Raw genomic sequence first — 22,830 nt, 5'->3', positions numbered from 1 at the left:
CGGCGGCGGGGCTGGAAGAGCGGGCGCGGCCTGCAGCCCAGCCGCGGTGCCGGAGGCTGCGCGAGGGGGCCGGCGGGCGCGGCGCACCCTTGGCCTCCCAGCCTGGGCACCTGACTCCGCCTCATTCTTCCTCTGGCCCTCGGCCGGCGGTCCCGGGGCTCCCCACATCCCCCCCCCCCAATCCCCGGAGAGGCTCGGACCGACAGTGCCCCGGGGCTAAAGCCTCCTAGGCCCGGCAGGCGGACTCCGCGGCGCGCGCAGCTCCCAGCCGACCCAAGGACTCGCTGCAGGAGCACAAGTCCCTACGTCTCGTAGGCCTCTCGGGTTTTCCTCAGGTCCTTCCGGTGGTGGTGTTTCAGGAGAATAAAAGATTACCCGTTTATGTTTCCCCCGTACCCTCCTCACATTCAGGGGGCCCAAGAAACTATCTCCTAGTTAGGCAGTGTGGCGCTGAAAATCCTCCGGCAAGGAACCGCGAGGGGCCCCAAGGGGTACTGTCACCACGCTGACAATTAACCTTAGCCACTACTTCATTTAGAATATAAAACATGGAACCGAACTTTGGAATTTATTTTATTCTAGAAATAAGGGCTTTCCCCTAGCTTTTATGATTTTTAAAAAATCCTGTTTGGAAATGATCATCTTACGTAATGACAATAGTTCAGGTTTACTAAACGCTGGATCTTTAAGCAAAGCAAGCTCAGTGCTGCAGTTTTGCTTAGCATCACCAAATAGAGTAACACCTCTCTTTCCCGAACCGAATCCAGGCCTGTGCTGAAGCTTTTCTGATTTGGGTAGAAAGTCTTTGGGTATTCACTTGGAAATGAGGTGAGTTGTTGGATGGATGGATGGATGGATGGATGTGTAATAAATCGAATATAGTTACATGTTAACGATAGACTCCAAGTGGTGGTTGGAAGGCCGCGGCGATGAGGTAATAAAATTCAATATTTCTGTATGTTTGGAAGTTTTTCATCCTAAAATGTTTGGGGGTGGGATGAAGGGTGGTTTTGTGTCAGACTTGGTCAAATCCCTGCTGCGTATTATGTTTTTTGGGGAAAAGCCGAATACTCAAATTACTTCATTTTCTCATCTGTGTACCGTGGATGGTAAGAAAAGGGTCACCATCAAGAGTTTTCCTCAACTCCCCCGAGCCCTCACATAAACGGCGGCCTCCGAGTGGTGGGGGAAAGAAGCGCAAACTAGCAGCCCCGCCCAAACCGCGGGAGTTGACTCCTGGGAAACTCATCTAAAGGGGCGGGGAGCAGCGGGACCTTTCTTGACTCGCGACCAGGTGGCGGTCAGATTGTGTGAGGCTTAGCCTGGAACCTCTTAAAGCATGACTCCACCCCGAGAAGGTGCTTTCAAGGACACCGCAGAAGCAGACTGCCTCTCCAGATGCCCGCTGTTCCCTAGGGGTCTGAGGAGAAACCTTTTACTCCCAAAAATGACAGCCGTATTCTCTAGCTACAACATCCCACTCCTAGGCTGTTTATTTCTTTTGCCGGTTTCATTTTAGGAAATGCGAGCATTACTACAGAACTCTGAGGAAACCGGCTGTAAAATTTGCATATTTAACGAGAAGCGGTGCAAGTGCTCAGTACTGCTTCAACGACTGATGACAGCCATCTAAAGCGCCGGGTACCAGAGGGACAGGACCTCGCCGGACGGAAGAAAATTCTGAGGCTAAGCGCGCAGCCCGGAGGGGGCGGGGCCATCGGCCGCCCCGCCCCCGGCCCTTTGTGACGTAGAACAATGCCTGCCACGAGTCGGAACTGGGCTGCCTTTGCCTCTGGAAGCAAGTGACACGCGTGAAGGAACGCAGTTGTCATCTGGGGCCAATTTCAGGAATCATGCAGTTTTTATTCAGGTTAATCGTTTTCTTTTATGTATGGGGCATTTTGGGGGCTCAGGGACAAAAGGAAGAGGAGAGCACAGAGGAAGTGAAAATAGAAGTTGTGCATCGTCCAGAAAACTGTTCCAAGACAAGCAAGAAGGGAGACCTGCTAAATGCCCATTACGACGGCTACTTGGCTAAAGACGGTTCGAAATTCTACTGCAGGTAGGAAATGCTGTGAACTACTCCCGCATCCAGTTGATACATGAAAACTAGCCTCCCTCTCTACCAAGCAGAAGCCTAAGTGGTTGGTTGATTGGTTTGTTCTTGTAACAGTAAGGTTTGAGCCTTGTATTCCTGGGGGGGGGGGGGGGGGGGGAAGGGGGGGGATTCCTACTGATATGCCTTAGTTCCCTATTGAACCATTACTTTTTAAATTGATAATGTTGGCCCAAGAGATTATCGGAAATACAGTACCTCCAGGAACCGACCCCCGCCCCCACCCCTGGGATCTATAGAAGTCAGTTATGGAGCTGTCTGTAAGGATGTTCACTTTTTTTTTTTTTTTTTTCTCTCCGTATGTTGGAGTCACCTTACAGAGTATTAGGTAGGGTAGTTTAAGTGATTTTAACTGGCCTTCAGAGGCACGACACTTACAGGCTGAGGGCCACTTTGCAACTGTATTAAAAAACCACGACAACAGTAACCTTCCCTGGTGTCTTCTGGGCACTGTGTTCTCCCACCTCCTCCCTCATTCCACCACTGCCTACTGTAATTTAATTGATCATTTATTACTCAGAAGGAGAATGGCTTTTCTTCATCTGTGCTATTATCCTATGAAGATAGGGTTGGAGAAAGTTCTTAGTACTTAGAAGAAAATAGATTGGGGCGCCTGGGTGGCTTAGTTGGTTAAGCATCCAACTTGGGCTCAGGTCATGATCTGGCGGTTCCTGAGTTCAAATCCCGCGTCAGGCTCTGTGCTGATAGCTCAGAACCTGGAGCCTGCTTCAGATTCTGTGTCTCCGTCTCTCTGGCCTTCCTCTGCTCACACTCTGTGTATATCTCTCTCTCAAAAATAAAATAAATACTAGAAGAAAATAGATTAATAAGTAAAGATACAAATTTTAATTTTTGTTCAAATGACTTTTTGAGGCTAAACCTGTACCGTCATTTTTAGAACAAACTCAGAAAGTTTAAATGAGTTATTTGGACAAGCCATGCAGCTAGTTAGTGGCCAGAGACCCATTAAAAAAGTAACTGTTGAATCGTTTCTGCAAAGATGGCAATAAAAAAGATGAGATGGTTCCTAATGACTAGCTTTGGGCAAATCATACTTCTTTCTGGCTATTATGAAAGAAGTTTGAGCCAAACACTCCACCAGGGGGTTCAGAATGAGTGTTAATATGGGAAAAGAGTCAGAGAGGCCTCCTATTTTAAATTATAACTAAGTGTCCAGATGTATTTTAAAGTTTGATTTCACTGATCTTAAAATCAGTTTACCTAAGTGTTGTTTTTTTTTTACTATAGCCGCACACAAAATGAAGGCCACCCCAAATGGTTTGTTCTTGGTGTTGGGCAAGTCATAAAAGGCCTAGACATTGCGATGATGGATATGTGCCCTGGAGAGAAGCGAAAAGTGATTATACCCCCTTCATTTGCATATGGAAAGGAAGGTTATGGTAAAGTATTTTAATATTTATATCTTTAAGTTATATTTAAAAATAAATCACAGCTAAAAAATAAATAAATCATAGCTTTGGGTATATATATCCAAAAGAATTGAAAGCAGGGTCTAGAAGAGATATTTGTATACTCATGTTCATAGCAGCACCATTCACAGTAGCCAAAAAGTGGAAATAACCCATATCCATTGACAGATGAATGGATAAACAACATATATACACATGCAACGGAATATTATTCAGCCTTAAAAAGGTAGGAAATTCTGATACATGCTACAACATGGATGAACCTTGAGTACATTATACTAAGCCAATCACAAAAACAAATATTGTATGATTGCACTTATATGAGGTACATGGAATAGTCAAATTCAAAGAAGGAGCTGAGAAGAGGGTGGAATAGGGAGTTGTTGTTTAATGGATGTAAAGTTTCAGCTTTGCAAGATGAAATAGTTCTGGAGATTGGTTGCACAGCAATGTGAATGTATTTAACTGTACTGAACCTAAAATGGTTACAGTGGTAACTATTTGTTACATGTATATCCCACAATTAAAAACTTTTGAATCACTAAAACAAACAAAACATCACAGAGGAAATATTTACAGAACTGTTGGGTCCAATAAACTTTAGCTGTATCTAGTCCAGGCCAGCTTGGTCCCACTTTTTCCATAGAATGAAAATAAGACATTGTTGGGAGACAGATCTCTGGCGAGTTCTTTCCCTCACATAATGGCAGTACTCATAATGATCCTGTATATTCTATAGGCTCTGCCTTTGTCATTTTTATGTAGTTTAGTATATGTTATTTTATTATTACATAAATGTCTATAGTATATGCCTTTGGTAAGCAGTACCAAAGTCAGATTTATAGAACTCAGGAAACTGAAACATATGATTTTAGAGTAAAAGGACAGTACTAGAACATAGAAAAAAAGAACATCTGAATATAACAACTGTCAGTCACTGGTACCCAAATTCAGGTGAAGCCTTGAAATGTAGAAGAAATGAACTGCTTGCTTCAATATCTTATTTGAAATCTCACAGTTAGACCTGAGAACCTGGGTAGAGCTGGTAAATGGGGAAAATGTTTGCAACTATTATGAAGACTCTTACTAACGAATAATAAAAATGACCTAGCCCTAGAAATGGAAAGGTTCATAAACAAGCAGCCCACTAACAAAAAAATACAAATAACCTGTAAATCTATGACAGTACTTAGTTTCATTAATAATTAAAGGGAAATTAAAACAAAGTGATTCACCATTTTCACTCATCAGATTATCAAAGGCATAAAAGTTGGCACAGGTATGGAAACACCAGCAGTCTCATGCCTTATTGCTGGGAATATAAATCATGTGACCTTGCTAGCAATTTCTATCAAAATTTAAAAGCACATATCCTCTGACCCAATAGCTCCATTTATAGAAATGTACACAAAGGTATATATAAAAAAACCATTCATACAGACTTTTATTCGGTAGCAAAAGACTGGAAACTACCTGAGTATCCATTAATAAGGAATTATTTTAGTTAAATTATGGCATATCTATACAATAGATTATGATGCAGCCAGTAAAAAGAATGCAGTAGAGCCATATGCATTAGTATGTTAAAAATAAAATGGGATAGAATGTATTCATGCAACAAGTATTTCTTGAGCATCAACTGCCAGGGCCAGTTCTAGGCACTGAGCATAAGGCAACATACATAGAAGAAACAATTTCCTATCCTCAAAGAGCTAACATGTGAGGGGGGCGTTTTCACATATGCATCATGTATCTACACAGATTATATGTGGAAGGATACACAGTCATCTGACGACATTAAGTGTTCCTGAGAAGGAAACCTGAGGGTCAAGGGTGACGAGATTTCTTCTTACCCTGTAGTATGGTGTACTATTTAAATTTTTTACCATGCATATGTATCAATTTTTCGAAAATTAAAAATCTTTTAAATTACTAAAAGTAAAGGTGGAGCTAAATAAAGAGGGACAGTTTTTAAAAGGGGAAAATGGTCAGCTTGGCAGAGGCAGTTTTTACTTTGCATTCTCAGTTAGGTCCTTGCTCCCTGTTGCTGTGTAAAGACTAGGAAGACAGAATCATTCCTTCCTCAGGCTATTTAGAACACTTGCTAACCCCACCTACTTAAAATACTTAGTATATAATGAAAGTCATTAAAGATTAGTTTTCTACGATGAGATATTGTCATTACTCCCAAATATTTCCTTGAAATGGCACAACCTCTTTGAGGCTGTTTGGTTACCTCATTAATGGTAGTAATTCCCTCACCTCTTTCCAGTAAGAGCAGGGGATCACTGCACCAAAGTGGACTAGAAAGAGGTTAGTGGTGCAAGGCCGACCCAGACTTAAAACTCCTAGAGACAGTTCCATGTAACTCCAACTTCATTTTCGATGCTTTTGGCCAATCATTTGGTCCCATCAAAATAGCTCCCATGGAACCACAATTTATATATCCTGTTTTTAGTCATAGAGGAATCTGGGAGAGGGAGAGAAAAAAAAAATTGGAGATAAATTAAATTGAATGCAATACTTGTCCAAAATTATTGTCATAGGTCAAGGCCAATTCGAGGCAAAATGATATAGGCAGAGTATGCCTTTCAGACTCTTTAATCTCATTTTAACCACATCCTCATCAATAGGTGCTCATCCATCCTATTGAGCCCCCTTACCCCTCAGCAAATGACCACTTAGGTTTCCTTTTCTGAAACTAATTTATGCTTAACTATGAATGACTACCCTGGCTGCTTAAGCTATGAATAAACCAGACCCCTGCTGTACAGATACACAAGTTTAACTTTGAAGAAGTTAGTTCATATTTAATTTGAGGTTTCTCCAATACACATAAAAATGATGAATCTCATTAGTAACACCACCAACACTCTTGTTTTACACATAAGGAAACTGAGGCCCAACAAAAGTATGTTCTTTGGAGCATACTTAACTGCTGGTTACCTGCCTGATATGTAGGATTAGAGTACTTAAAAGATGTAGTGAAGATGTAAGTAACTGCTTAACAAACAACTTCTTGATCAAATAAGCTTTTTAAAATAAGTTATTACTCATTTTTAAGTTACTTGCATAAGTTACTTATGTTACTAACACCAGCTATGACTTTATTTTAGGTAGTACTTGAAGAAGGCTTCCCTCTGCACGGTATCCTTGCTTCATGTCACAGAGCACCCTTGCATGTCTTGAAATGCATGCGACTTTTTAGTACTTTAATTAACAGTATATGTGGTATGTATAGATTCTTTACATTAACTCCTGTGTCTTTGATTTGCTTCTCTAAATACAAGTCATTCTATAGCAAACTTACCTTTTTCATTTTCTTTCTGCTCTAATTTCTTTGTAAGAGAAAACCTAATTGGCAATATTTTCTGCTTTTACAGCAGAACTATTCAGAAACTTCATATGTACGTGCAATATTTTTTCTTAAGTTGAATTTGTGTTTGAGGTTATCTTTAATTATTATGACTAGTTATTTTCCTGTCATAAGGAGATTGTAACTGGACAGAATAGGAATGGATTTGGTAAAACTGATCATTGAATTAATCTGTAGCTCTTTTACTCTAATGTCAGGTATGTGATATATTGTGTGGGACTTCATTAGTCACGTGATGATGCAGAGGTAGATTTTTCTGTCTTGGCTTTGAAGATGACTGATTCACTTCTTTCGGCTATAACTTTCAAGTTCTTTTCTCTTTGGGTTATATAAATACTTTAGCAAGAATTCTTCACTGTTTCATTAAAGAAATCACTATTTCCTTCAAAGAACAAATAGCCATTTTAAAAATAAACCAGAGGGATCATTCATTCAACAAATATTTGAGTGCCTATAATGGATGAGACCCTGGTAGACTCTGGAATATCCTGGTGACACAAGCTAACTGCTGCCTCTTAGCAAGTCATTTCAGTAGGTTATTTTTATGAAACAGTCATCTGAAATAGCCCATAGGTTGTTAAAATCATCTGTGATATCAGTTAATAGGTTAACTTTATTAAAGAGAACTACTTAACTTAATACTTAAAATTCTTTATTATGATTAGAAATTGTTTCATAAAATTGTTACTGGATTATTCTGTCATTGCACTTATGTTTTGATGTCTGTAAAGGGGTGGAAAGATAAGTCTATGGAAAAATGTTTTATTTATGCTTTCAAATAACTATACAATATCATTTTTTAAAAGATTACTGATTTACACTTTGAAATTTTTCCGCCCATTTATTTCTTCTCTGCACCAGCTCCCTCCTGTATAATGATGGGGTAAATTAATAAAAATTACACAACCTATATTTTAATTTAACCAGGAAATAAAGGCCCATGAGGTCCTTAGAACTGATTTGGTTTAAAAACATGGAAAATACCTCCTTAAAAGTAAGCCAAGTAGGTAGTTTTTATAAATATGAAATAATATAATCATGATGTTATAATGGCTACTTGTGAATAAATATGTGAACTTTATCTTCATCAGTTAAACTGTTAAAAATTATACCTTTAGCAGAAGGCAAGATTCCACCTGATGCAACATTGATTTTTGAGATTGAACTTTATGCTGTGACCAAAGGACCACGAAGCATTGAAACATTTAAACAGATAGACATGGACAATGATAGGCAACTCTCTAAAACTGAGGTAATTCAAACTAAGTTCCACGTGTACAGTCTCATTTTTTTAATCACAATTTAAAGACATCCATGTTTCAGCTGTTATTTTTTAGCTCTACCAAGCATGGGCTGATTACATTGCTTTTAATAGAACTGATTACTAAGGAGCCACTGGGTTGCTCAGTTGGTTAAGCGTCCAACTTTTGATTTCAGCTCAGGTCACGATCTCACAGTTCGTGGGTTTGAGCACCACATGGGGCTCCGTGCTGACAGAGGGGAGCCTACTTGGGATTCTCTCTCTCCCTTTCTCTCTGTCCCTCCCCTGCTCTCTCTTTCTCAAAATAAATAAACTTTGAAACAAAATAGAGCTGGTTACTAAAAAATCTAAGCTCCAAGAAGAAAATGTGCTTTTTGAGTATAAAACTTGTAACTGAGTCATCCTGTTCAGCTGCCTTTCTCCCTGCCAGAGGGTCATTAAAATACCAAGCTAATTTCTACAGGGCATCCCCAGTTTCTAGACTACAGGAACAAATCTCGTTCAAGCACCACCATAGGAATTTGGAACAGGGCAAATAATTTCTACCTCACAGGATTGTGGGGATTACATGAAATTCTGAAAAGGGCTAGCAAGCATCATCTTTATGACAACTTATGAGGTAGACACCTGTCATTATCTCTATTTAGAGAAGGGGGAAATGATGTTGAGGAACTGGCTAAGGTCACGCCACTGTAAGTGACTTCATCAGATTGCAGCTCAGCAGTCTGGCTCCACTTCTGTGCTCTTAACCATGGCCTAACCTGCCTCTTTCAGGGAATTTCCAGCACAGATGTTTCAGGGCTAGTGTTTGTACTCTTGAAGACTGGTGCCTTAACCTAGTCTCACTGACTATACCCTTTTGCCTTAAATTGAGTAACCCAATTGTCTGCCCTCTTGTTTGAAAACAGTTTAACAGGCATGGCTCTACCACCTAAGTGATAAAAGGTACCTGAGTTATTGATTTCAGGAGACAAGTAAGCCCCCTTTCTCAGGTTTTTGGTTTTTTTTTGTTTTTTTTTCCTCTCCATCCCTAGTCCTTCCCCCACCCTGATGCTACTTCCTCCTCCAGGGTATTAGTAAGGACCTTTTCCTGAAGGTCCTTTGCTGCTCACCAGTGGAAGAGGAATATGTGAATGTGAACATACCCCATTCCTGAAGAAGGAGGACAATTAGAGGGCTGGAAAATTCATCCCAGTATGTGCTTTGCTTTGACTCCGTATCACTTGTAGAGTGAACAGCAGCAGATGAATTCACATGGGACCCAAGAGCTCAGCCTATGCACACAGACCATTCATTATCAACTGCACCCAAAAAGGCATGTTCTGCGGTATGAACACTCCCTCAGGAGACCTTATGAGATCTTTAGTTTTTTCGGGAAAATAAAAGTAGAGAAAGTCCAAAAACAGTGACCTGCTTAGCTACCATCTGCCCAGATGTCTCTCAGGTATCGCCTGCATTATCACTAGATGGTCAGAGTGATTTTCACATGCTTGAATAACAATAGCTATCTTTTGTTGACATCTATAAATATTACTCTAATCCTTACATCAATCCTACCATAAAGGTACTGTTTCCCTCCTTCTACAGATGACAGAATTGAGGTTCAAAGACGTTAAGTTATCTGTTCAAGACCACACAGCCAGTATATGACAAAACCAGGATTTGAAATATGAACTAAAAGAAACTTCCTCCCTTCATCATCAGATTGTGTCAATTATCTCCTTAGTATAAGATGGGAGAGAAGGGGAATACACTACATTAAGGTTATGTTCTTACGCACTGCCATTTTGTACCTCTTCACTACAGTGTACTAGAAAAGTACATTTTGAAGGTCAGTACATTTACTTCGAAACTGAGGAAGATTTGAGGTTCTTTAAAATTCTTTTCACCTTCATAGGATTGCTGAGGCTCAACTGGAATAAAAATGTATCTCCCTCAATAGGACTTAAGTCCCATTTGAGAACAGTTTATATATACTTCATTAACATCCATTGATCATTCTAAACTAAAGTCTACTCATGATGGATTGAGTTGGGATCTGTACTGATAAATACCTCTCAGAGTTCAACTTTAGCTTTCAAAAATAGTCTTTCCTCTAAAATGCCCAGCCTTGGGATGCCTGGGTGGCTCAGTGGGTTAAATGCCTGACTTCAGCTCAGGTCATGATCTCATGGTTGATGAGTTCAAGCCCCTCATCGGGCTCTGTGCTGACAGCTTAGAGCCTGTAGCCTGCTAAGGATTCTGTGTCTCCCTCTGTCTCTGCCCCTCCCTTGCTCATGCTCTGTCTCTGTCTCAAAAAGAAACATTAAATTTTTTTTTAAAGTGCCCAGCCTTGCTGAACATTATCTCCAGATTATTACACACTGCTTTCTATAGTTATTATATAAATTAGCACTTGCCAGTGGAAATATAATTGAGTCACATATATAATTTATTTTTTCTGAGTTTATTTTGAAAGACAGCTTGGTGGGGGGGTGGGGGGTGGGCAGGGAGACAGAGAGAGGAAGAGAGAGAATCCCAAGCAGGCTCCACACTGTTAGTGCACAACCCAACGTGGGGCTAGATCCCATGAACTGTGAGATCATGACCTGAACCGAGATTAAGAGTGGTATGCTTAACCGACTGAGCCACCTGTGTGCCACAAGTCATGTACATAATTTAAACACTTTTAGTAGCCACATCTTAAAAAACAAACAGGTGAAATTAATTTTAATAGTATGTTTTGTCTAACTCAGTATATCTAAAATATTTCCACTTCAACATGAAATCAAAAATAATCAGTGAGATATTTTTTGTTGTCTTCAAAATTTGTTGTGTATTTTACCCTTATAGTAGTAGCATATCTCAATTTGATCTAGCCACATTTCAAGTGCTTAGTAGTCACATGTGGCTAGTAGAAATGTCATATTATACAGAGAAAGAATACTTAAGAATACCTTTTCTTCAGGGGCACCTGGGTGGCTCAGTCGGTTGAGTGTTCAACTGTTGATTTCGGCTCAGGTCATGATCTCATGGTTCATGAGATCGAACCCCATGTGACCTCCGTGCTGTCAGTGTGGAGCCTGCTTGGGATATTCTCTCTCCCTCTCTCTCTGCCCCTCCCCTGCTCATGTGCTCTCTCTCTCTCTCTCAAAATAAACATAGAAAAAAAAAAATCTGTTCTTTATTTGACATTATTATATAGAGATTGTCATATGGATTTGAAGGAGAGTTATAGAAACAGAAAAATTAAGAAAATTAAATTTTATTTCAAAAATTATGGTTGAGTTTTATTGATAATAGAATATATTCATTAATTTTAGAGATTATAAAAATGCCAATTTGGATTTTATTCACTAATAGAAATCCTTAAGGATGATTTTCCTTTCATAATGTGGACAGTGTAGATTACTAGAAAACACTTAAGTTTCAACAAAATTCAATTCCGATGTTAATCTTTGAGTATGTACAACTAACATCTATAACCTCAGGGGAAGCTAATTTGAAGATGTTTCTTTTCAGAAAATTGCTTTAAAGGTTAAAAGATAAAACCTCAAATAGCTTTTAACAATTTTTTATCACTTATTATAAGTAGATTTCAGTTTCCTTACGGAAACATTTCCTTAAAGTTACTGGATATTTTCTGTGGTACTTTTTTATTAAAGACATATTTTGGCCCTCTAGATAAATAATTACCTGAAAAGGGAATTTGAAAAAGATGAGAAGCCTCGTGACCAGTCATATCAGAATGCAGTTTTAGAAGATATTTTTAAGAAGAATGATCATGATGGTGATGGCTTCATTTCTTCCAAGGAATACAATGTATATCAACATGATGAACTATAGTGTATTTTATTTCTAAATTTTCTTAGCTACTTCCTGTACTTTATATATAAAAGAGTTACTTTTCTAGAACTTGTATTTTCTGTTTTCCCTCCATGAGAACATATTTTGATCCCCTCAATACATGTAATTTTGGCATAATAAATGTGTTATTTTGCAGATTTAACTTTCAGGAAAGATAATTGTGTTTCCGGTTGCTTTATCCTGTGAACACGAATAGTGGCACCATGAAATAGACCTCTTTGTTCCAGTAGGCAGTTCTCCCCCTTCAGGAGATAGGAGAACACCTATGTCAAAATTGATGAGGTTCTTCCCAGTTCTAACTTTAATAACATGTATACATATCCAATTTTTAAAATATTCAATAAGGACCCAGGAATTAACATTTCACTTGCTGATACATTTCATAGCATTACAAATGAAAGGATAATATAAAAATGACAGGACTAGGGCGCCTGGGTGGCTCAGTCGGTTAAGCGACCGGCTTCGGCTCAGGGCATGATCTCGCTGTTTGTGAGTTCGAGCCCTGTGTTGGGCTCTGTGCTGACAGCTCAGAGCCTGCTGCAGATCCTGTCTCCCTCTCTCTCTCTGCCCCTCCCCTGCTCGCACTCTCTCTCAAAAATAAATAAACATTAAAAAAAATTTTTTTAAATGACAGGACTGAACAAATCTTCCTTTGGTATGCATATAGGAAAATATTACTTGTACAATTCTGTCCCACAGAGAGCCTTAACACCGTCGCTGTACTGTTTGGTGCAAACTCTGGCCTTGGGTCATTATTCCAGTGGGGAATGTTTAAAGATATTTGATCAGACCAAAGACTTTGTGTCTCTTATAGCAGACATAATAAAGTCTATACTGCTCTGAGTCTGTACTTTTTCAGACATCATTATAAATGTGTTATTTCCTCTGGCCTCCTGTAGGCCTTTAGATCTATCATCCCTAATGTTTTGTCTTGATAGTCTTAAATTGATGCCATGGCATCTAGTTTCCAGTTCCCTTTCTCTGTGTGTCTCTATCCTATGTCAGTCACTTCATTTTACAATGTTCTTGTTATTGATCATGAATGAGCATTACAAACTCATATGCCGTCAAATTTTTTAAAATGTGTAGAATTTATTTTACACATAAGGATACATGAGGATATCAAATGAGGATACAAATGGGAATATACACTGCCATGGCAATTCCGTGTCACAGTCAAATCATGACATCCAATTTGTTGAGAACAGGAGGTAAGAGATGCTGTAGAAGATCACACTGGTGCCAAAGAAAGGGCACATTATTTATCGGAACATGTAAGGTTTTAACTACTGCATATGTAGGAAGGTATGGTCAGGAAATAAATAGCTCTGCTCAAGACATGTGAGTTCAAAACAAAGCTTTTTCCATTTTCTGAAACTTGCCCTTTCCAAACCATCGATACACTGCCAGAAATTCTATTACCTAAAAGTGCAGGGGTAACACAAAACCCACCAGATTAATGGATATCACAGATACATAGCACAGAGTTTGACACTTCATAAAACCAAAACCTTCACTATCTTTTTTTCCTCCCAGTTCTTCATGCCTGTACCCAGTTTTGTAAACTCTTTACTTGCTAATCGTGAATTCTTGTTCTTTGACTTCCCTCAGGAAAACCTCCATTGGAAACGACTCCCATTATCTATATCCATACAAAAAAAGTCACTAGAATATTTTGCCATCAGTATACTCGTATTTGCACTTGACTCATATATTCTCAAAACAAAAATACTGTGGAAGGAAGATATAAAGGAAATCATCCCTTTATACAAACTATTCACAATTCTATCCTGTCCCATTGTTTTCAAAGTGCTTTTAAACTTATGTTTTTAAAATTTATAGATGATATTAAATGAAGATTGATTCAAAAACCCTAGTCACATTTAAATAAACAGTAACATTTTAATCATTCTACGTGCAGACAGGCATCATGTTTTATATTTTCATGATTGTTTTATGCTTTCACAGGCATATACGAGTAGATACCTAGTATCACTACATTTTGAGTTCTAGAATTTTAATATCACTTTTGCAATTATTTTAATGAGGGTGTTGAGTAAATTAATAATTTAGGTTGTCTGTGTATGAAAAATTTCAGATGTCTTACAGAGTAGATGAAAATGAGCTCTCAGAACTAAATATGTTAAATATTTTAAACATTTTCAAAGGCGAAAGATAAAGGTGTCCTAGTTGCCTTAACTATTTTTTTTTTCTAGCTGCCTTACCTTGACAGCAGTGAGTTTTTATAAAGACAAAACTAGGGAGCATGTGCATGATACAGGACAGCAGCCCATTATCACTAACAGTCTCCCTGTTAACTGTGTACACAAAACCCCACACTGAGCTCAGTGTGCTTTTAATTTGATACCGCAATTAAATATTTAGGATTACATTAAATTATTAACACATTTTTCTCATTTTACCAGACCTAAGGCAGTGGGTAAGGCACCATAAAGTCACCACATTTAACCTCTTGTCATTCTTAAATGTTGACTTAAAAGCCAATTAAAACTAAAATTGATATTGAGAAAAATCGCTGTGTAAAGTTAAGATGATAGACTGAATTCCCAAGTATACTTCTAAAGTAACTGGCAGATTTTATGAAGGAATCGCTATGTTTTGAATATTTAAACCTTTTTCACATAAACAATATTAACCTTTATGGCAATTTATAGGATAGAAACTATTATCTTCCCTTTTATCGATGAAGAAAATGATGCCCAAACAGGTTAATTTCTCTTTCCTCTCCCTCTTTACTTTGCCACAATTCATCAAAGCAAACCTAGAAAATTTTAGAAAGGTGTGTGGCACAGGTGCACCTAAAACACTAGCAAGGTACGTTCATTATTTTTGTTTTATTTCATCCTCTTGTGCCAAACATCAAAGCAAGGAACTGCATGAAGTCTCACATACTTCTGCCCATCGACGGAGCACTGAAAGCACCCATAAACCGTCTCCCTTTTGAAGTTCCCCATTCCACAGAGTATGCAAGGTCCTTTTGGAATGTTGTGATTAAGTAAGTTAACTCGGATATGAGTCCCTTCTTTGAGAGAAATATCAGTCATGCCGAGAGGTTTGTCATAGTAGTCAGAAAAAAGATCATCTAAGTAAAGCTGTGAACGAGAAATGGCATCCATCACTCTTCTATCTAAAAGCACAAAAACAGAAATGTGTTACAGGTCAAATAAAAAATATATAACCAAAGTGCATTTATAAATACGTGAATCTAAACCATCAGTCATGAAATGATTTTACTTTTAGATTGTAATTCTTCCTTAGCAGACAGGAGTACTGAACAGATAAACTCAAGTGTTAATCTGAGAAGGAAAAAAAAAAAATTGAAATACTTTTCAACGGACATACTTCTCTCAAATAGTATATTCCTCAATCTGTAGAGCAGCGCAAACGTTGCAGTTTCTTCCCTTTCAAAACCTCCTTTTGACACTGAAGTGACACAAAGGTCTGTAAGAAAATTTTTAGATGTTATTACTGGAACAACTCACATTTTATTGGGAGTTTTCATTGTGGTTGATGAATTCTGGCACATGTCATTCACTGTATTTTTTAAGTTAAATTTTCTATATTTTTGGAAAAGCTAACATTCACATGGTACAAAATCCAGAGAACAAAAGGGGGATACAGTGATGAGTTTCCATCTAGTCTGGATCCCAGCCTCAGTTTTCCACCTCAGAAGTAACCACTGTTAAATTTCTTGAGTATACTTCCACAAATACTCCATATATTTTACAAGCATAAAGGAATATATATGTATGTATGTATGCACATAAAATTATTTAGGCTCAAATAGTTAAACACTACACACATTTATTTAAAATATCTCTTAGGATTCCATGTCAGGGTCCCTAGTGCTACGTCATTCTTCTTAATGGCTTCATAATGTTCTGTATTGTGGATATGCATCATTATTAAACTAGTTGTTGATTGTAGATCTTAAGGGTATTTCCAATCTTTTGCTATTACAAACTGAATATCCTTATATCACTTTGCATATGTATATCTGTAGGATAAATTCCTAAAAGTGTAGGATATGCACATTTTACATTTTGATGGATATATCAGTTCTATCAGTTGACACTGCTCCTAACAATCACAATAACTGTAAAAACCTACATCTGAAGCGTCCCAAATAGGCTGTAAGTAGCATGTTTTGTCACATTTCTGGATTCCCTATTCCCTCTTCCCACAGAACTGCAAAAACAAAAACAGGTCTACAAATGTTTATAAATTACCATGGTTAGGGGGCTCCCTCGCCTAGTGCTTTGAGCTGGTTGGCCTCCTAATCTTAAAGACCTGTGAAATTTAGCGGTCTACAGTGAACTGCACTGAGGTATCATATAAGGTATATAAAGTATTGTATAACAATTTTAAGGTAAGTATTTGTATTAAAGTTATTTTTTAGAGAGAGTCGGGGTGAAGCTGGTCTATGGTAGGTAAAACTGAAAAGAATTTGTCTTTGGGTACCCTAGTTTGGGCACTGACCCCTGCGGGCATCTTGCCTGCCCACTCCTCTATTTGCCATCATCAAAAACTACCTATTAGAAGGTCATTTATTATGTATGTAACTCAAGGAATACTTTGCCAATGGCATTGCACTTGAGCTCTTATCTATAATTGCAAGTTGGGTGGCGGGGTGTCTGCACTTTTCACCAGGCAGAAAAGAGGTAGTGGGTGAATAAAGACAGAGGGTCTTTCCCAGCTACTTTACCCAAGCATATGATTGACAGTGTTGAGAGTATCATTCTTCTACAGTCACATAGAGAATGTATGCGTGTGTTTCCCATTAAATTCTTAAAAATATAATCATTTCAGCGTTTCGTGCAAATCATTCACTTACCAAAGGCACCATCCAAGTAAACGAAGAGTTCAAAAACACTGAAAGCTATGGTTGTGTGTGCTGGAAAAACAATAGCTTTGTCCCTTCCCTTGGGATTCTGTTCATCCATAAAATGAAACTATAGTAAATAAATAAATAACATTATTAAGGAGCATAACACATAAAGACAGCTTCTTGGAGAAAGAAAACAGTTCATACAATCCTATCATTAAGACAAAAACTAATTACTTGGCAATCAAAAAGAATGACTCTTGCCATTTGCAACTACGTGAATGTAACTAGAGGGTATTATGCTAAGCGAAATTAGTCAAGAGAAAGACATGTATCATATGACTTCACTCATGAGGACTTTAAGGTACAAAACAGATGAACATAAGGGAAGGGAAGCAAAAATAATATAAAAACAGGGAGGGGGTCAGAACATAAGAGACTCTTAAATATGGAGAACAAACAGAGAGTTACTGGAGGGGTTGTGGGAGGGGGGATGGGCTAAATGGGTAAGGGGCGTTAAGGAATCTACTCCTGAAATCATTGTTGCGCTATATGCTAATTAATTTGGATGTAAATTCAAAAAATAATAATAAAATTAATAAAATAATTCAAACTTAAAAACAAATTATCCCATTGAATTTAACTGTTTATACCAGAGGTCCAAGTGGTCCAATGGGGTCTCATGATCTAGGAAATACCACTCACCACTTTCTCACTAACACTGGCACTTAGTGCTACAACAATAATGCTCTCTAACATAGAAACCTTTTCTTTTCAACCACAAACCAACTGTTTAAGTGCTACAGTTGTTTTTAGCCTACCCTGTCTATTGTTCTAAAGCCCCCAGAGTTTTCAGCAGCTTTCCAAAGCAATCATCAACTTATTTTCCAAAGTAATCTCCAACAATTAAATGTTTCAGTTTGTGCCCCTGAAATGATCCAATGTTAAACAATTCAGTAGGCAGCTAAACATAGCCACTGAACAGAACCTTTATTTGCAAAGACTTTAAAAGTTTTTCACTGAACCCTAACAATTGGTTTTAATAAAACCAATCAAGTTATTATGTGTCATTATTATGTGAATGACAAAGACAAATAATACGGAGCTTTTTAAAAACTAAAAACAAGTTCCAAGAGGTTTTTTAAAAGTATTTAACATTGAATGAAGCATGTTTGGCCATTGACAATGTTATTTTAGAAAACTTAAAAATATAAAATCAACTTTTAAAAATTCAAGTATAAAGTACATCACTTAAAAATAAATCAAGGGGCACCTGGATGGCTCAGTCGGTTGAGCATCTAACTTCAGCTCAGGTCATGATCTCATGGTTCATGGGTTCTAGCCCCACATCGAGCTTTCTGCTGTCAGCACAGAGCCTGCTTCAGATCCTCTGTTCCCCTCTCTAACCCTCCCCTGCTCATGCTCTCTCTCTTTCAAAAATAAACATTTTTAAAAATCATTAAAAAATAATAAAAAAATAAAATCAAGAATTCAACATAAGCATTCTTAAAACTTCATTTAAATAGCAATAGGAGAGACTTCAGTGTAAATTATTTCATAAGGATTAGTGTTTTGTTTGCATTATGTTCCACATTTAGAATCCAAATTTTCTTGGATTTTTTTAAAACTCTCAAACAAAACCATTACTGTGCAAAATCTTATATACACTTGCAGCTCTTTAATCTCAACATTTGACAAGATACATATGTCTCATTAGAAATTGAGTACTATGTAAAAATTCCCATTGCAGCATTTTAGTAAGAGAAACTTAATGAGTGTGGTTTACCCGCATGGCTTCCCCACGAATTCCAGCATGCACAGACAGCGAGCACTGTCGTGTGGTTCGAATGCTTTCCATGACCACACACAATACTGCCTTTCTGCTGCTTTTTGTCTGACGTATCAAGCTGTGGTCAAAATTAATTTTTCTGAAAAAAAAAAAAAAGATTCACAAGAACCTGTCACATCTAATTACATATTATCAAGTACATTTTTGCTGTCATGTGTTACTCATTCCCAGTCCACCTTAACCAAAAGTAAATCCAGGCAGGTCTAATACAAATTACAAAGTACGCTCAAAAGCCATTAATAATCTGCCTCTCCTTTCTGTTTTCTTAAAACATGCTTATTATAGGATTCTGTTGGAGGAGACCCCCTTAGTATATTTGTTGCATGCAGATTAGTACATTCTTTTCATCTGATAATTTGGCACCAAAGCAATTTTGGACCAATTTAGGACCAAAGCAATTCTGTGGAACAATCAAAAATTCTGTTTAAACCAAATGATTTTGGATATCCACCCTTATCTAAAGCCTGGATATATTGCTAATTTGTAGTATTTCAATCAAATGAAAGAATTAAATTACATTAGACAATATACAGAACCTGAATGTTTTAAGCATTGTTTATAACGAAGTTTACATAATTACGATATTTAATGAAAACACTCAAGTACATTAAGTATTATTCTACTGACCGTGTAGTAATTTCCTTGAGTAATGTCGATACTTCCACTTCATGTTTGGTCACCACACCAAATGAAGCTTTCACTGCAACAGAATCTGATCCAGTGACATTAATCCCAACATCATTCACAATATGGTTGCCTCGCCTTCCATAGAGTGAAACATCTGATTCATCTTCATAATTCAGTAACTGATAAGATGAAATACCTTTAAGAAAAGGAAATCAATATTTTTTAAATGTCTTGAATTCATTTAATATGTTATATGTAGTAATGCATTAATTTACTATGTAAGACTTCATCACACGTTGAGAAGAAGACACGTTACATGTTGAGAAAGGCAATGTGTCAAGCCAAGATTTAAAATAGCATTAATTTGACAACAAAAATAGAGTACTTAAAAGAGAACTCAAGGGGCGCCTGGGTGGCTCAGTCGGTTAAGCGGCCGACTTCGGCTCAGGTCATGATCTCACGGTCCGTGAGTTCGAGCCGAGCGTCGGGCTCTGTGCTGACAGCTCGGAGCCTGAAGCCTGTTTCGGATTCTGTGTCTCCCTCTCTCTGACCCTTCCCCGTTCATGCTCTGTCTCTCTCTGTCTCAAAAATAAATAAACGTTAAAAAAAAAAAAAGAGAGAACTCAAGTTCTTTGTTCCACCAACAGAACTCTATAAGCTTTAATATCCACAGAGTGGTTGAAAGAAAAACAAGTGTTTATAAGAAATACTTTGTCAAAATGTCAATTTGTTTTCTAATCTGTTTTAACAAAACAGAAAGGAGAGGCAGATTGTTAATGGCTTTTGAGCATACTTTGTAATTTGTATTAGACCTGCCTGGATTTACTTTTAGTTAAGGTGGACTGGGAATGAGTAACACATGACAATAAGATACATTTCAGTTTACCAATTGCAATAACTGAGCCATAAGAAATAAATGTAAATTAGTTTCATCTCATGTGACCATGTAAATAGGCAAGTCATATCTCATTTTATAGATGAAATCTATAATCTATTTTGTCATATTCTAAGTTTATTTGGTCAAAACAATCTATAAGATAAGTGAAATAAAATTATACAATAAAAGATTTTACAAAGTATGTTGGAAAATTATTCAACCAATAAGATTTGATACTATACAAATTTTAGATATTATTAATCTTATTACTACTATCATAAGTTGCTTTTATCAATGAAAATGTGTAAATATTACAAAATAAGTAGTACATACAACCTGTTTAGATTGTTGTAATATAGCCAATGAGCAGTCGCTCTGAAATAGACATTAAAACTTACCAGCTGAAATTTCTCTGTCTCCTAGAAGAATATCTTTCAGTGTAAAAGGTGTTGAAGTAAATTTATATCTGGGAAAGAAAAAGCATCGCTTCTTTTTTACCACCAGACTTAGAGGTTGGTATTTGTCAGCCTCACTGAGGCTTGGAACAGGAACTAATCTCCCTCCATCTCCAACTTGCTTGACAAAGCTCTTGGTAGCAGCAGCAAACATATTAATATGACATCAAAACGTCATCAACTGCAACCCTTTGATAACAAATCCATATTTTCAAAGAAAACCAGGCACAACCCTAAGCCTTCCTTGATTTTAAATATAATTAAACACATTAAAAATACAAAGCCTGGTTTCACCAAGTAGCTTACCAGTTACAGTTCACAACACTGCCTCCCCTGGTGTGCTCAGGTAATGAATTATAGATCAACCGCGTAAAATGATATACTGAAAGCAGTCAATTTGGAATTGCGGTCTATAAGCACTAAAATATACACAGAAAACTAATCATTTAAAAATACTACTAATGTCCTTGATGAGGGTTACTGTTGATAGGAGTTTGCCAGTTTTGAGGAAACATCTAGTCCTCTGGGAAAAAGGCAGTTTAGGCACTCACCTTAGCCCTGGACACCATTTTTAGTGGACCTAGTCCAAAGGGAATTCCTTCACAAGTTTGCCATGCCAATGTTGGCAATAGTAAGGTGCTATTTTGAATCCTTATGGTATACAGTTCACTCATTTTCTTTCTTGTATGCTACAAAACCAAGTAATTAATATAAATTCATTGAATATAAGGAAGCAACTGTATGCAGACAACTAAGAAATAACAAATGAAAGTTTGTTATTTGTATATATGCATAAATATATGTACAAATATATATAATATATGCATAAATAACTAGAATTCTAACACGTATATAAATAACTAGAAACTACAACTTAGGAGTTTCTCACTCTGTAGCTGGCACATAGACAACTCTGAAATAGCACTGCGTTTATTTTGTTTCATCATCATTATCTGTTACTCAACCCTTAGAGCTGAATAAAGTTTGGGCTTAGGATATCATGGCGAAAAATAAGTTTTAGGAACAAATCTGAGTGCTGAAATATTGTATTGCCCTAATTTTGTGGATGTTAATATATTTTGAAATAGGGGCTATGTATATTTATGGTAAGATACTCATTAAAACCTAACAGTAGTAGTAATCACTATACATACATATACAGAGAGGATAGTGGAAGACAGAATAGACTTAATTCAAGCCTCAAATAATATAAATCAATTTGATTAGATCCTAAACACTTTTCATTTGCTTTCAAGCATCCAGGGCTCACATGTAACCAAAAAACAAACAAAAACCCACCAAAACCAAAAAGAAAAAGTTTTTAATAATGTCCCTTTGTGTGAAAAGCATAGTGCAATCTTCAACACAGAGAAAGCACAGGGAGTCATTTCCCAAGTGCCTAGCAAACCCCTAAGCGACACTTCCACCGTCGCTCTCTGATCTCCACCAAAGGCGGTGCATCCCAGGCAATCGCAATTAACGACTAGCAACACAGGTGTGCAGAAACAGCATTTAATTGGAGCCCACACAAAAGCCTTCGTTTACACCTAACGGGCCTTGATCATATTCGCCGGCCCCGCTTTCCTCTCGAGACGAAAGCCTAGAGACAATGGAGACTACCCGGCGGGAGGGGGTCTCCGGACATTCCTGACAGCTCCTCCAGGCAGGCCTCGAATCGGGAGAGCCCACCGAAGCCCTCAGGGGCGGATAGACCGCGAATTGCAAGCTTAGGGGCCAGGCCTGGGGACGCTCCGTAGCAATTTTGCATTTAGAATTTTGAAATCTTTTTCATAAGGTGACGCAACCACAATTCTTAACTTCCCCCAGCTCCACCACCAAGAATGTTGAGCTCAGTCCTCACATAATGTGAGGCTCGCCGACCGACAAGCCGCCTCTCCGGGCCGGAAACCGCCTGTTTAAGGACACAAAACTGCGGCCTCCTCAAGGCCATGGGGGGAGCGGAGAAACGAGCACCCCGGAGCCGCGGGACTACAGCAGGGTACCGGCGGGAGCGAGCGGGACCGAGAGAGGGGCGGAGTCTGAAAGAAAAGGGGCGGGCCGGACGCCCAGGAGTCCCGCGAACCGGCGGGCGGGGCCCACCTTAGAGTAAGACCCGCAGCCCAGACAGAGAGGGGGCGTGGCCGGCG

At 38.1% G+C, this 22,830-nt stretch overlaps 2 protein-coding genes across 7 annotated transcripts; one reads left to right on the top strand and one right to left on the bottom strand.

Moving 5' to 3' along the window:
• The first annotated feature begins 18 nt into the window (after positions 1 to 18).
• FKBP7 (FKBP prolyl isomerase 7) lies at positions 19 to 12,171 on the top strand. 6 transcript variants are annotated; one of them, XM_045480364.1, is made up of 5 exons: positions 31 to 828; positions 1,520 to 2,062; positions 3,365 to 3,516; positions 8,041 to 8,174; positions 11,847 to 12,171. In XM_045480364.1, the coding sequence occupies exons 2-5, from the start codon at positions 1,854 to 1,856 to the stop codon at positions 12,006 to 12,008; spliced, it is 657 nt and encodes a 218-aa protein (XP_045336320.1). In that variant the 5' UTR covers positions 31 to 828; positions 1,520 to 1,853; the 3' UTR covers positions 12,009 to 12,171. The 6 variants fall into 6 exon arrangements, with proteins under 6 accessions (XP_045336319.1, XP_045336321.1, XP_045336320.1 ...); XM_045480366.1 differs by having other exon boundaries at positions 48 to 828; positions 8,044 to 8,174; XM_045480363.1 differs by having other exon boundaries at positions 19 to 2,062.
• A 2,198-nt stretch (positions 12,172 to 14,369) lies between these two features.
• On the bottom strand, positions 14,370 to 22,558 carry PJVK (pejvakin). Its single transcript, XM_045480356.1, has 6 exons — positions 20,627 to 22,558; positions 19,352 to 19,547; positions 18,662 to 18,803; positions 16,885 to 17,002; positions 15,393 to 15,491; positions 14,370 to 15,177 (listed from the first exon to the last, which is right to left on the bottom strand). The coding sequence occupies exons 1-6, from the start codon at positions 20,835 to 20,837 to the stop codon at positions 14,885 to 14,887; spliced, it is 1,059 nt and encodes a 352-aa protein (XP_045336312.1). The 5' UTR covers positions 20,838 to 22,558; the 3' UTR covers positions 14,370 to 14,884.
• Positions 22,559 to 22,830: the final 272 nt, after the last annotated feature.

This window comes from Leopardus geoffroyi, chromosome C1, assembly GCF_018350155.1.
Source record: "Leopardus geoffroyi isolate Oge1 chromosome C1, O.geoffroyi_Oge1_pat1.0, whole genome shotgun sequence".
In the NCBI taxonomy this organism is placed as follows: Eukaryota; Metazoa; Chordata; class Mammalia; order Carnivora; family Felidae; genus Leopardus; species Leopardus geoffroyi.
This window is presented reverse-complemented; position numbering and strand designations above follow the sequence as displayed.